Raw genomic sequence first — 16,009 nt, 5'->3', positions numbered from 1 at the left:
GATTTTGTGACAACAGGAAATGATCTAATACCAATTTTCAGGAACAGTTTCAACAATGATCAGATAAAATTGTCAAACTCTGATAGAGAAACGATCGATTTGGAGTCACAAAACCCCCAAATCTAACCAGCAGTTTGACGAGTCGAACCATCGATCGCAGTGGTGCTAAATATATACGCTACCATTAAGCCAAACGCTAGGCGTTGATATAATATATGTATATATATATTTTATTGTTACAAATCAATATACACTCGCCATTACAGATTTGCTCCAATGCGACGGGTGTACGTTAACGAAATACAGAATACATAAACAATCAGAAATCAGAAATACAGTAATACATACATAAACAATCAGAATATATAGCATATAACAATTAATCAGAAATAATAATCATAGAGACATCTATGGATTATTTTTAGATTTTTTTTTATACATATAATAAATACGAAATTATAGAGATGTCTATAGAGATATCCATAGATTTCAGATTACTGTGTATAATTGTTACAAATTATACACAGGCAGATTTTGTGACAACAGGATTAGATCTAATACCATTTTTCAGGAACCGTTACAGCAATGATCAGATAAAATTGGCAAACTCTGATAGAGAAACGATCGATTTGGAGTCACAAAACCCCCAAATCTAACCAGCAGTGGCGAGGACTCGAACCTTTGACCTCAGTGGTGCTAAATATATACGCTACCACTAAGCCAAACTGCTGGCTTAGTGGTATATTCAAGGCCGGCGCGTGGCCTGTGCAAGCATTGCTTGGCTCAGAGGTGCCAAAACTAGCTCAAAAAAGAAAGCGTCAATTGTCCGGTTGGCAAAATAAAAAAAAACCGAGAAAAGAGGTTGAAAGAGCAAATTAAAAACCTAAAAACGCTACATAATTTGTTGGGTGGGCGTGAGAATGAAATTATAATCGACGAGCGGTCTGTTGCTGAAAGTGTAACTGAACGGGATGAAATGTCTGAAAGAGAATTAGACATTTCAATAAATGCAGTGGAGACCACAGACAGCGATGATTTTGATAACATTATGAATTGGCCGGAAAAACTACAGAATAATCAAATTGAAACTATAGTTTAGAAAGGACCAATACGAGTTTTAATTCATTATTCTATACAAATCTAACCAGCAGTGGCGAGGACTCGAACCTTTGACCTCAGTGGTGCTAAATATATACGCTACCACTAAGCCAAACTGCTGGCTATATATATATATATATATATATATATATATATATATATATATATATATATATATATATATATATATATATATATATATATATATATATATATATATATTATATGATATTATATTATATCAACGCGTACCCTTGACAGATTGCGTTTTTGACTGTAGTTTTCGACTATTTTCGACCAGGCTTAGATTTTTCAACATTCTCGGCATAATTTCACATTCAAATACACGGCAATCAATCAGTTAGAGTATTTTCCGACAGTCGATGTGTACAAATAATGAAATTGGATGTTTGGATGGGGATGTAATGTATATATGTATGTACATACATTGAGAGCGTGCGCGTCGGCGTCAATGTCTGCGTTGTCGGTCGATAGGCGCCGCGGCCACACGTCTCTTCACTAAACCGGGAACGATGGCTTCAGTAGTGCTAAAAAGTCTCTCCATCCTACTAGGAATATTTTTCATATTCGTCGGCACCACTAAAATATCGCCGACGATATCCAAAGAACTGCACAAAGACCTGGTGAGTGGAAAATCGGCGGAAAACTCGCCTCGTGTGCTATGAGACTTTCGCCCTATTTTTGTTTATCGATCACCTGAAAACGTGCCCCGGATGTAATGAATTCCCCCTACCATAAAAGTACAACGTACAATGAACAGTGTTTTCCCTTAATAAACCAACAAATAAGTGCGTGGCCCGTACGGATAATAAATTAAATAGAGTGAATTATGATTTATCAAAATAAATAGAGTTCGGAATTGATTTTGGTGATTGGTGTAGATTTGTGGAACGAGTGCAAATATGAAAGCTTTTAGCCAATAGACGGGAGCGTTCTAAAACAGTTTAGTTCAGTAGTAGGTATTATCTTATGTAAATCCCAGATTTGCCCAACACAAATAGACTCTGATTAATTCGCACACGTCAAATGTCATCTTGACATGAGGTATCATTTACAAGTGCCTTTTTTTCAGTTAGTTACTCAATATGCTATTATACTAGGGTTGTATCATGGCATGGGTGTTGGCATATTAAGTTATTAAATAAAAAAAAATAATAATAGGAATGTGTCCTGTGTTCGATCCGCACGCGGTCGAATTTTTTTAAAATACTCTTTTAAATATATTTAATTTAATATTCATATTAAAAAAAAACTGTAAAAGCTACTGTAAACAATAGAAAAAATAATTAATTTATTAATTAAATAAATTTTCATTAGATGGCGGTAAATGCTCAGAGACTTAGTGCCGTCTATTAGCCTAGAGAAAACATTGGTAACAAACAGTATACATATATAGAAGTTTTTTCTTTTGTTATTATTAAAGGCCGGATCCACAGCGCGCCGTTTATTGTTCAATTGTTGTAAATGCTATTGTTCAATTGTTGTAAAAGGTTCACCCAACCTTTTTTTTTTGTACTCTAGCTTTGTAAATATAGCCAAACCGCCCCGATTCCTGGAAAAAGCACTGTGTCTATCCGCAGTCTAGTTATTATATTCGTATGTATGTAGTACATATGTATGTCGAATCGAAACGACTATTATAGTACGATGAGCGTTATCTCAGATACACAGAAAGACACGCAGAATAATATATGACGAATTATAGATTGCTATTAAAAAAATTAAGCCCTCAAAATTTGTTAAAAATTGATGATGTTTGTTGATTTAAATATTTTTTATAAGCCACAATGAAAAAAAATTGTGGATTTTAATGTTTAAATTCATAAGAGCCTTGTGTGCCTACAACGGCGCTTTTGTTCAATGCGGAAATGCATAACTTTCGCTATTAGTCCGGTGTTTTGAACACGATCCATATATTTTTACTTTATTTTTTTTATAAATAAGAGTTACAGTCGAGATTCTAAATAAAATCATTTTTCCAACAGAGCAATCTTGTGAAGTTTACTTGTTAATGAATTTCACTGTCCTGAATTAAGTTATATAGTGAACTGAAGTTTTCTTTATAATAACTAGACACCGGATAGTCAAAGTCCTATCCATTGTTCCATTGTTGTAAATCCTTTGTAAAAAAGGTTCGGCAAACCTTTAACAATGCATTTACAACCTTTGAACAATACGCGGCACCTTCTGGATCCGGTGACTAATAATAACACTAGTGTTTTTACCCGGCTTCGCTCGGTATTTGTAATATAAACGGCTTAAACATGGCCAATCTAATAGTAAACATTTTATTAAATTCATTTGTTTTTTTATTAAATTGAACGTCACGGACTCTACGAACCAAACAAACAAACATATATACATATGTATATACAAAGTCTCTTCCGAAATTATATATTAGATTAACTTCGTGAAGTTCGATAATGCCATTGTATATGAAATAGACATGATTGATTGTAATTTTAGATTCTTATCTTAAAAAAAAAAGTACACGGGTGGGTATATTCTAGTTAGTGACACTTGTTTGACACAATTTGCGTCAATTTAAAAACATTAGGATATGTCAAATATTATTTTTAAAAAAGGTTGTGGCTATTTGCAGGTACTATATATGTGAATCATTGGCTATTTGCAGATACTATATCTGTGAATCATTGGCTATTTGCAGGTACTATATCTGCAACAGGCGCGTGAACTTATAATCCGATTATAATTTCTTACATTTAATATATGCCAGACTTGTTTAATCAATCGTTCATTATACATGAGGCAAATAAATTTTGCACGTTATTATAATAGATTTATATCATTTAGCTAGTTCGCGGCTTGTACTTGTATGTAGGTATTATACGTTGTATATGATAATAATTTTCTAAAAATTAATAATATTAACTAATTTGGTTTATATGTTTTACTCTACGTCACTTTACGAGTTCGAACTAAATTTTAAGAGGTTTAAAACAAAATTTTAACAGTAAACACGCTGACAGTGACAGTTCACGCGCATGCGCAGAAGGCTTTGCGCCTGTCGCAGATATAGTACCTGCAAATAGCCAATAATTCGCAGATATAGTACCTGAAAATAGCCACAACCTTTAAAAAATCAGACTTGACTAACATGTCAAACAATACTTTTCATATCTAATAAACAAACCAAACAAAATAAACAAATAACAAATCTCAATTTATATTCTTAAAATACATGAAAACATGTCCTTGGTTGTATAAAATAAATCACACAAACTTACTGTTATTGTTCGTTTACAAACATATGTAGGTATTTACATAGTAAATCTCAGTAGAATCGTTGAAAATAATGAAAATACTACTAAATATGTCTTCTTTATTAGAAGATCCATCTGAAACCTGTTGTCCAGATCGATCAAACATTGAGCATATATTTTACACTTTTCCTGAAAAAATATTGGCGAGCCAATCCATTAGGTTTAGGAAGATACTCGTGGGATATTGGACAGCTGAATATTTAAACCAACGGAAAATTTCGTCATAGGCGTGTTATAATATCGACCGAAAATAGCTTTGGAATTTGCTAAAAGAATCCTATATTCTTGCGAAGGAAGGAAGCTGCCAAAGAACCATAATGACGGACAAGTTCAAGTTCGTATATACAATTCCACGGCATTCGAGAATCGAATCTAACGAATCGATAATTTCCATCGGAGTGATCAAAGAGAACGAGCGTGTTATGATTATAATTATCTCGGTGTGTGACCGATATCGCCACAGTCCAATGGATCTGGTGACATAATTAATTTGTGAGCATTGCTAGTGTTTGTGGATTGATGTAAATTTTTGAATTACAAAATAGAACTGGTGCCCGTGGGTCTATTTTTGTCAGTTGGCCGGTGGCCTCGCGTGGGACCCGCAACTGTCTACTTCGCTGGTTCACAAACATTTCACTCAACGCACAATGATTGTTCATTACTTTTTATTGGTATGATAGAGTGATACCATGGCCACTATCTTATGTGGTTTCCCCTCGGGAAATATTTTTCAGCCGGGTGCCAATGTGATGTACATATCTAAACGGGGGAAATTGACAATAACAATAATGAATTCTTAGAATCATAGATATAGAATACATAGATACGCCCTGACGCTTTAAGAAGATCACCCTTTTGGTGCATGCACACCCAAAGGAAAGTAAAGTGCATGCACACTCTCTCTCAGTAATACATATATAAAAATAAAAAATATATATACGTCCCTTATTTTGCTTCCCAACTTTATGTCTTTTAGATTAAAGAGTACATGTTTAAAAATGTTTCACATATTTTCTGTTATTTATTTTTATAAATATTGCATTTCATGAATAATTAATGATTGTTAGATATTTTGTTAAAACTTAGATAGGGCGTAAAGGGGAGATAAATTTATAGACATATTATTATACACGTACGTGTAGTGAGTATTTAGTATTTGACGTTGACAAGTCGCACCGAGCTTATTTCTATTTATTCAATGTTTGTACTCGCAAAGAGCAGCCATTTCTTTCGGAAAAATGATAATTTTACACGAATAGCATATCCAATGTCATATTTATATCTTTACCTTACGGATGAGACTTGGCGGTGAAAAAAATCACTACTTCTTTGACAAATTCGGTTTAAGAACTCCACTATGGAAAATTATAATACTGAATTTTTTTCAAGTACTATATATTATATGATTATTTGCTTACATTCGAAACCTAGTATGCAATTCAAATATTATTCGTTATCATGTTTTTGTATATAACTATATATAAACACATCATAATAAAATTGTATACCTTAAAACGTTGAACTTAATTCTCCATTCTCCCAATATGCCCCTCGTTGTTGAACATAACCTCAAAATCCTAATTTATATGCAATACTATATAACTTTAAGAGCAACCATAGATATAGAATACATAGATACGCCCTGACGCTCTAAGCCGATCACCCTGTTGGTGCATGAACACACAAAAGAAAGTACAGTGCAGGCACACTCTCTCTCAGTAGCTAGTTAGCTTCTAAGTCGGTAGGTCGATTGATATTTTTCGAAAATGCCAACGTATTTAGTGAAATTGTGTTACAATTACTCAAGAAAACATAAAAAGGCGGATGGCATCACATATCATAAGTAAGAATTAATATATAATGTCTTCAATTATAGTAGTATTTTAACATATAATGAAATATCGGCGCGATGTATATAGTGTTGTATGCAGTGATTGAACAGCGGTCGACAACCTCTGCTACAGATGTCTCTAAATGCACACGTATATCTTGTTGGCACTGAAGGAAATTCAGAAATCGACATTAAGTTTAAAACTACAAACAATGTACTAAATATTAAAGTGTCAGCTTTAAAATTGATCCTTGTGGAAGTTACTAATATTTAAATATTGTAATAGTTAATGATGGTTTTATTATAGTAACATACATTTGTAGTTAAATATAGTGTGTATAGCTAAATATTTTTTTCTTAATATGACTTTATTAGTTTGGTTTACTGTCACGCGGAGTGTCCGATAAAATAAAGTTATAAATAAAATAAAATTTCAGTGCATGTACATATGTACATTAACTGGTTGCTGACCACTGCTTTTTTTGCGTTCCTTCCTTTTTTTTCACCACTTCCCCGCTAGTTAAACCCCCCGCACCCCTCAGTTAATGGCGACAAGATCTCCAACGAAATTTGTATGTAAAGGCATATCTATGTATTCTATATCTATGCTTAGAATACTTTTTCTAACAGTTTGAATATTAACTTAATGATCTATTGCGACATATTCCCCATTATCAGTGGCGGGTCGTCTGTAGCCTACTAGACCCGGCATAAAAATTTAAAAAATCAAAATAATATAATTTTTTCGAAAAGTTTTACCACTTTTGCAATATTTTTCATCTAAGCTCGATGACAAGGAGCGCTGTCGTACTTATGTAAATGTATTTTTATAAGTGCTGTCAGGATCAAGGATACCACCAGGCTTTATGTGAGGCACCAGATGTGTCTTTAGCATATTTAAATATTGGTCCCCATTCATGGACTCACTAATGAAATAAATGGGCCCTGGACCTTTTTTTCGCTTATGACGGCTCAAACCATTGTCTAGGGTGGATGTTTAATTGTGCTATCGATACATGAGGGTAGGTTGCGTTCTCGGGGGCTGCGACGAACAAACAAACGGCTTAGTGTCAACTCATGAACTGAAGGATACATTCATCGCTCGAAGATTGCTATACATACTGCATAGAATTGAAGGATGGGTGTTGATCCAAGCCTGAAGTTCTGGTTTGCACTGTAGATCTTCCCTCGTTTCTTACATCTTACGTCTTACACTTTGACTATTCCAAAGAAAAATCCTGATTCGAGAGTTCAGGTCTTTATGCCACACTCCTTGATTGTATATATCAGTGATGGCGAACCTTTTTGCGAATTGGGTCAAATTTCGTTGATTATTTGTTTTAGAACTAGCCCGTGGGTCACAAGTCAGTGAAGTCATTTGAAGGGGGGGGGGGGGGAGGTAAAAAGAATAGTAATAAATTTGGAAATCCAAAGATTTGTTAACAGAAAAGTTTCACAGTTAATCCTCCAAAAAACGTTTTTTTACTATACTTTTACAAGTGAAGAGCAAATACGGCAACTTGCCATTAGACGTCAAGATTTTAGCATATTTTAAACGTGTCTACTATGATTATTTTTCACCATCGAACTATCAGAAACGATTTAAATTTCCATCGTTAACCAAAGCGCACAAAATGGCAAAGTATCATAACGATCGGAAGACTGTAGGAATAGATACTGAATCGATATTGAAGTGAAACTTAGAATGGGCTTGTAATAAAAATAATGAAGGTCAACGTCAAAAAATTATATTAAAAGTCTGACCGCACTATGCGACAACCGAACGATCCGACACTTCAAAACAGTACGCGACCAAATATTGTTTGTATGAAATTGTATGAGACATAACGCACTGCGCGACAGTCGCATGACGTAGAACGACATCATGCGTTAAAGTTAACTTTCCGACCAACTTTGACCCAAGGTGTCGTTCGCGACGTGACGCAAGTGGCGTTGAGTGGGGTTGCCTTGCGACAATTATTCTCCTTCTTCATATAGTGACTTTGAAATAGCATGTAGCCATAATCTTTTGTTTTTTCTCGATTGTTCTTCTTCCTCGCATATCAAAGATACAATAATAGCATCCATTTCGTCCATCTTGCTCAGAGGTACCGAACGAATGATTGACATAATTTACTGTGTAGTGTCGCATCACTGTCGTTCAAGTGCGGTTTGCCTAATATTGTCGCACACTGTTGTGGTGTCGGATCGTTCGGTTGACGCATAGTGCGGCCAGACCTTAAAGCCTCTTGCATTTATGAAGTTTATGACTATTATTACAACTGGCATTACATTGGAATAGTACCCAAGAGAATGCGGTAGAGAGCTAAGCGAATAATCCAAACCCAATGAGTAGAATACTAAATTAAAGGTGCATAAGAATGGTTAGAATAGAAGAGAATTCTAAAGCTTTTCATCTAAAAATAAATGATGAAACGCTGAATATGAAATGTAATTATTAGTCTTCGGCATTGGCTGGATACTTTTCAAATAAAAATTGACTGCTTCATTAGTTTACAAGGCAAGAGAATAAAAAAGCATGGTTTAAAATAGTAATTGACAATAATGAACCATTTTTTGTGCAAAAAGCACTATTTTCAACCTTTTTTTTACTCTATTGCTTTGTAGGACAATAGTGAACCATTTTTTGTGAGCGAAAAAAACTTGTCCGTTGATCTCTGGTAATAACTAGTCACCGGAGCCTGAGGGGGCCGTGTATTGTTCAAAGGTTGTAAATGCATTTTTAAAGGTTTGCCGAACAATGGATAGCACTGTGACTATCCTACCTCTAGTAATAACTAATAATAGAGAAGCTTGGTAGTCCTAAAGTCGGGTAGTTAGCAGTACAGATCGTTCCATTTATGAAGGCCTATCTGCACTCCAAGCAAAACATGCTTCAGTTTGTATTTGAAGAATCGTGTACTTACCGTTGCTTTTGTGTGTGTTTTCGTAAATGAAACGGTCTCTATTACGAAAGATTATGAAAATCACTTAAATTTGTGCTGGGTGGTCTGAAAAATTAGCCTTGAAATGTGGCCGACAAAAAGGGTCTATGAGAAAGACACTAAAAATAATCTGAAAAGTTCGCATTTGTATAAAATATGGGAAGGGGTCGAATGGAAAACACGTGGGTGAGTTACATTACCAAGGTGACGGTTATAGCAGAGTGGGTTGAAAGACTAAATTGGCACAAGTTTGCGTATAGAAAAGATGGCCTTTTCCTAAAACTACATCAAACTTATTGTATAAATATGAATTGTATAATATCCATCGTTTTTTTTGAAGAACCACCAAATTTGGTATGCATGCTCTCTCACGTAAAAAGTACATTTTTTATTTATTTATTTACAACCAGTTACAAATGAAATAGGTTCTTAATAGAAATATTGAATTGTAGTTGTATTTAATAAAAAAATATTGATGTGGGCAAAATATGAGATTTTATTTTTAAATCCACTCACTGAAACATGTGGGTCATGGGTAAGAAGGGCTTTTTTTATAAATCCCCAATGTCAATGAGATATTTCAGTTTTGAACAATAAATTCGATGTGGTGTTTGTGGCATAGCTTACGTGTTTATTTACTAACCATTTATATTAGAACTTATAACTCTTTGTCAGACCGGAACTGTTGACATAATTATATTGTTTATATTATATATACATATATATAGCCAATTTTTTGGTCACCTTCTGAGCGATTTCCAATAAATATAATTATGACTTGTTAATAATTACGTTTATAGTTTTGTAGGGGCTCTACAACATGATCGAGTTGTGGTCGCCATTCTGCGAGTTAGGACCGATTCGACCATGTTGGTAGCTATACTTTACTTCCCGCCCGTCTTATTAAATCAGGGTGCTTACAACAATACCGTCAGTTCATTTCTTTCGCCCCCATAGTTATATACCGACAACTTTTTATTTATTTTATATAATTTTTTTGTTATTATAAAAATCTATGTATGTACATTATTACATTATATACTGATTGCTGTATTGCTTGAACGTCATGCATTTATTACAGTGAGCAACAAAAAATCCCGTTATTTTCGTACCGGAGCGGAGACTAATCAATCTTTACTACACTGGCGGTCACATTTGACCCACTGAATTCGAGTATGACAATAATTTTTGTTGGTTTACTCTCATTTAAGAGGTATGAGTATTGTTATGCCAAAAGTGAGTATTGGAATCTGTTAATATTCAAAGGTTTTTTCTATTGATTGAAAGTTTTGTTGCATTAAAATAAATATAATTTATTATCTAGCAAATTTTCAAAGTCAACATGTTTTTTCGTAATATAAGAGATAATTTTACTAGTTTTAGACTTTACCACATTTATAAGGGTTTGTTTTCAATTTCAATATATTTTTATTTTATCTGGACGTATTAATTCGATCGGTTAATGATTTTAAATTACAATATGAAATTTTCTAGGCTCACGCTCATTGCTCGTGAGCGAATGAGATGGAGTGATGCGCTCTCCATTCTTCATCTCGCTTCTGCATTACCCTAGTAGTCTTTAAACATCAATACTTTTTAAGTCAATTAAAAATCATTAACCGCTTGAATTAGTACGTTTGGATAAAACAAAAAATATTGACAAAATAAACCAATCCTTATAAACGGGGTAAAGTGAAAAATTTTCGAAATTAGCTTATAATACTACGGAACAAAATATATTTTTGACTTTTAAAATTCGCTAAATAATTATTTATAAGTAGTTCAAAGCAATAAAAAATCACAATCAATAGAAAAAACACCCAACACTTATTTTTGGCCCAGCAATACTAGATTTTTAAATTGCACATTTTATTTAAACGCTCATATCTCTTAAATGAGAGTAAGATTACAAAAACTATTGCCATATTCGAATTCAGTGGGTCAAACTTATCAAAGATTGATAAGTTTCCGCTCCAGTAATTTTTTTTGTTGCTCAGTGCAATAAATTAAAAAAAATAACACATAAATAAATGCTATATTTGATTGTTACAGAGGAAAGAATATGTAAAATACGCAAAAGTATTTCCTTTAACTGAAGCTTTAGATTTCAAAGTACCATCAAAATGGTATCGGAGAGTTGTTGGTTCTTTGGAGATCATTTTTGGTTTAGCAATGGCCGCTATACCAAATCGTGAGATACATTTTTTTTATTTATTCACTCATTTTCTGCTAAAATATATATATATTTAATTTACGTATTTTTACCCATGCTTTTTCCAGATAAAATTAAAAACGGAGCAAACATTGGATTACTATGTTTAATGGTGCTGGCAGCATATTCGCACTATATGGTAGGAGATCCATTCGACAGATCAGCTCCGGCGCTCGTCTTTTTCTTCATGCTCAGCGGAAGACTCGTTGTTTGGTAAATATATGGCCATTTCAAATATATTTTCCAATCATTTGTGTAATATTATACTTTCACATCAAATCATTTAATATTTATATATATATATATATATATATATATATATATATATATATATATATATATATATATATGTACCATTCCTATGATGGAGGGTTGTATATTTTACTACATCTACTCCGATATGCATTCAACAAATTTAATTAATCATTTTTATACACACTTTACGATAAACATTAAAAGGTATTTTAATCATTAGCACGGATTATAGAAAGCTCTTGTATTTGATGAGAAATACAAATCAACTATTCGCCGACTCGCTCATGTTTACGAGTGCTGAAACGATCCGAAGACCACTCCAGTCACAGGTCTGCCAAAAAGTTCAAACGGGCTGCATTTAGAGTTCTTTTTGCTTATTTTATGAGCAAAACATCTTCTGGCTTCGTTTATGAACAAACACTATATAAACATTTTACAAAAAAAAAAACATGCTTTTAGAAGTTTTCGTGTGTGAATTCACTTAGTGATTGAAGGAAACTGCTTTGTTTTAGCTTTATCATTCGCCGACAATGATCAAATCCAAATTTGCAAATGAAAGTGAACTAGTATATATATATATATATATATATAGTAATATAATACAGTATTAAATCAAACATCATATATACAGTATACATTTTTCAATTCGAGTACTTCGATGTGGCATTTATGGTTCAGATAATGTCAAATTTATATGTATGTACATATTATACGGAAACCTATATCAATGATATCGGCTTCTGTATATCTAGTGTTTTCACTGTAATTTACTCATTTTTTCATTACTGACATTGCTATACATTACATAATTGCTATGTATTTAAAGCCACTTGTAAACTTTTAATGATTATAGTTTTGGAGTGGAAGAATAAAGATATGAGATTTCCTACCTCTTTCTAGATGTGATATTTAGAATAAGAACTTTTTAGATTACATATTTTGCTTTGGAATTTTAGAATTCAAAAATGATATTGCATAATAACACGATTATTTTATGTATGGCCTGAAACGCACTTTTAAATTTTCCGGTCAATGGAATTGATGTTTTTGACTAACATGAAATTTTTTGCGTCTTGTTTCAAAGAGAATGCTGTAGATATGTTTTTAACACTTTTTATTCAATAAGTATATACATAGGTACATGAAAGAATGATACTACATATTATATGAGCAGCATAAAAGCTAGATAGTTTAGAAAGGTTAAATCAGTGACCCAATACAATACTAAATTGCATCGTTGAATTTGAGAGGCACTTCTACTAAAATTACAAACCTTATTACTATCAATTATATTATATCGTGTGTATTACAAATAATATAAATGTATATTGTACATAATTACAACAAAGAAATTCTATTTTTAGGTATCAAATCAACAGACGGGAGTTGGAAGTGAATGGGATCGCAACGGCAACCGCAAATGGAATTAAACAAGACTAAAGGAGCCAATATGTATAAAAATATGTATATACATACCATCATCATCATCGACGGAACACATATGAAAGAGATCAATATAAACTGACGTAAAAAATGTTGAAATGACGAACGAGCTAAGTCATTTTGAGTATTGTGTTACGAAAAAAACAACCAAACTGAGAAAACAGCTAGTAAGCATAATGTATATATGAATTAGAATGATGCAGGATGAGAGGGACGATCGAAATAGTGAAAAAGTTAAGATACTGATATTTTAAATGCTCATTTTACTAGGCGCTGTTTCCTGTATGTCACTATGAAAGTTTCTATGTTTTATTATTTATGAAACTATTTTTTAATTTAATTTAATACTGAAATCATTATTGAAAATTGTAGCCACTGCTGATTTCGGTGGCAGGGGAAGTGATTAATTAATCAATTTAGCGGGATGCTACACTTGCTAAGGACCAAAAACATCCCTCGTTTGCTCTTCCACTGCACATATTAGGAATATGCCTACTTAGCTGAAGTACTGTTTTGTTTTTCCTGTTGTGTTTTTGTTATAATTTGATGGATATTATGAAAACTCGCCAGATAATCATTCAAAATAACTATTTTCTCTAAAAGTGAAATTTATACGACACTCAAATGAGTAAATAACATGTTAAAGCTTAATATAATATACATACATTGTATGTATGCATTTGCAAATCTGAAAAGTTTTCATGAAATCTGTTAAATGTTGTTAAAACAATGTGATATATTCTGAAAAATTGTTAAATTGTAAGAGCGTTTCATATTTTCATTTTATTAAGCATGTTTCGTAATTAAATTGGGCGAGTTTTATCCGGAAATTGAAATACTTTTATCCGGAAAAGAAAATATAAAACTGAGTGATTTACAGCGTGTGAAAACTATGTACGTATATTCTCTTTCAGTTTCCATTACTATTATTGTTATTATTGTATGTATTTATGTTATAAAAAAAAAAAAATCGAAAAATTCAACTTAGACGATGTAGATTTTGCATATTCACTGCCGATTAATGTAACGTGTGTATGTTAGTTATCAAAAACGGCACTTAGTTTAAAAATAATATAGCATTTTCATTGACACAATCAACTTTGAGCTGAGTTAAGTAATGTAAAACTAGTAATTGGACACATACATATGCACATATCGAGCTGTGATCAGAAAAGATATTCCAAAAAAAGAAGTAAATCAATCATTAATTTACAAATGAAATATCTAGATCACATTTTGTATATGTCATTGTATAAAAGGTTATCGAAGGTTCTGAATATATCACAGAATCGATCATCGGAAATGTCTGTCCGACGACCTTTCCTACATACAGTACTTAAGTAGTTAAATAAATGTAAAAATATTTAGGAAGCGTAATGATTTTCAAATATTCGTTTAGTCATTCGATTAAGGTCTCATCGTGTACATAAGAATACATCAGAGTTTCACCTTTAAACTAGTAAAAATATAACAATTTCGATCTTTTATATACTCATATGTAAAATTTAATATAAAGATTAACACATGTAGCATATTTTAATGATAATAAAAGAGAGCAATTATAGATTTCCATCAAAATATAAATTTGTATTGATGCTTTGTTGTCGAAATCATTTTTTCTCGAGTTTAAAGAGTATTCTTATACACATTCCAATACTCATCATTTTATATAAAAAAAAAAACCAGCACTTTATCTTTTGCTATATGGAAATAAAAATAATAGCAATACTACTCAATACGTACAACAATAATTATACTATAATAAGGCTCACAAAGACCTTGAAGATTATAATTGAAATCAGTCCGACTGACGTAGACAAAATAAATGCACACGTGGAAGGCTCAAGTGATCAAATCAATTCTAAATAATTTTTTATACAATAGATTCGCAAGTGTGATATCTAAACAGCAATAAAAATATACATTATATATATGTTTCATTTCAATATACTAATTCTAAGCATTTCAATCGTTATACCTTGAAAGAAAAGCTTTTGTAATTCACGACAAGACTAACTCTGTGAACAATTTAGATTAATACTGTTAAATTTGTATTTACTTTAGTGTTGATATTTTCAATCATTAGAAACTACCTTAATATCCAAGATCGTCACATTTGGCTAGGTATGTTTTGTTTCTGCTAAGTTACCGTTGATTGTGTGTGTGTGTGTGAGAATTAAAGCGAAATTATTTATGAGTTCTATCGTATTTATGTATTTATATGTATACAACTCACGGATAATATTATGAAACTTAAATTAATATTGCTCAAAAAATGTTTTGCATACTTGTGAATGTGATAATGTAATTGAAAATACGTTTATAAATATAAAGAATTCAAAAAATATTGATTGCGTATTATTTATTAAATTATGTACGTCACTTATTGATAAAATAGCGATGATTAATATTTTACTTTTAAGACAGAGAATTTTATTATAAGATAAAATAAGGGCAGTCGTTTTGAAATCTATCGACTCCGACTATGACTCTTACCTAATGCTTCGACTCCGACTCCGACTTATCGATTTTAGTAAGATCAAATATTCTTGCGAACGTTTAAAGTTGTCAGTAATAAAAATAATAGCTATTTTCAAAATATAAAAAATTAAAGGAATTAAGAAATGTCACTAAAAATGTACATACATACATATGTATAACCTAATTTATTGAATTATTGGAATCACATACATTCATAGCACACAAATGTGTGTGAATTTAATCAATGTAATAAAAAATTACATCACATTAATCTCTCAAATGTGATGAAAATTCACATTTAATTAAAAAAATCTATTTAAAGAATAAAATGTGACTTTCTGTTCTAATGTCAATGTTTAAGTTTCTATACGTTTGGAATTTGTATGCAAAGTTGGCGTACAATGTTTTTGTTAACTATATCAAGTAAGTCGTGGAATTT

At 32.0% G+C, this 16,009-nt stretch overlaps 1 protein-coding gene across 4 annotated transcripts; it reads left to right on the top strand.

Moving 5' to 3' along the window:
* Positions 1-1,562: 1,562 nt before the first annotated feature.
* Positions 1,563-14,760, top strand: LOC143922694 (putative acetylcholine receptor chaperone). 4 transcript variants are annotated; one of them, XR_013261630.1, is made up of 6 exons: positions 1,563-1,742; positions 11,232-11,370; positions 11,460-11,604; positions 11,867-11,975; positions 13,011-13,256; positions 13,462-14,271. XR_013261630.1 is itself a non-coding variant. In XM_077446028.1 (5 exons), exons 1-5 carry the CDS (start codon positions 1,632-1,634, stop codon positions 13,074-13,076), a joined length of 570 nt encoding a protein of 189 aa, XP_077302154.1. In that variant the 5' UTR covers positions 1,563-1,631; the 3' UTR covers positions 13,077-14,040. The 4 variants fall into 4 exon arrangements, 2 of the variants coding, with proteins under 2 accessions (XP_077302154.1, XP_077302164.1); XR_013261633.1 differs by lacking the exon at positions 11,867-11,975 and having other exon boundaries at positions 13,462-14,760; XM_077446028.1 differs by having other exon boundaries at positions 13,011-14,040.
* Positions 14,761-16,009: the final 1,249 nt, after the last annotated feature.

The sequence above is a fragment of the Arctopsyche grandis genome, chromosome 1 (genome assembly GCF_051622035.1).
Source record: "Arctopsyche grandis isolate Sample6627 chromosome 1, ASM5162203v2, whole genome shotgun sequence".
In the NCBI taxonomy this organism is placed as follows: Eukaryota; Metazoa; Arthropoda; class Insecta; order Trichoptera; family Hydropsychidae; genus Arctopsyche; species Arctopsyche grandis.
This window is presented reverse-complemented; position numbering and strand designations above follow the sequence as displayed.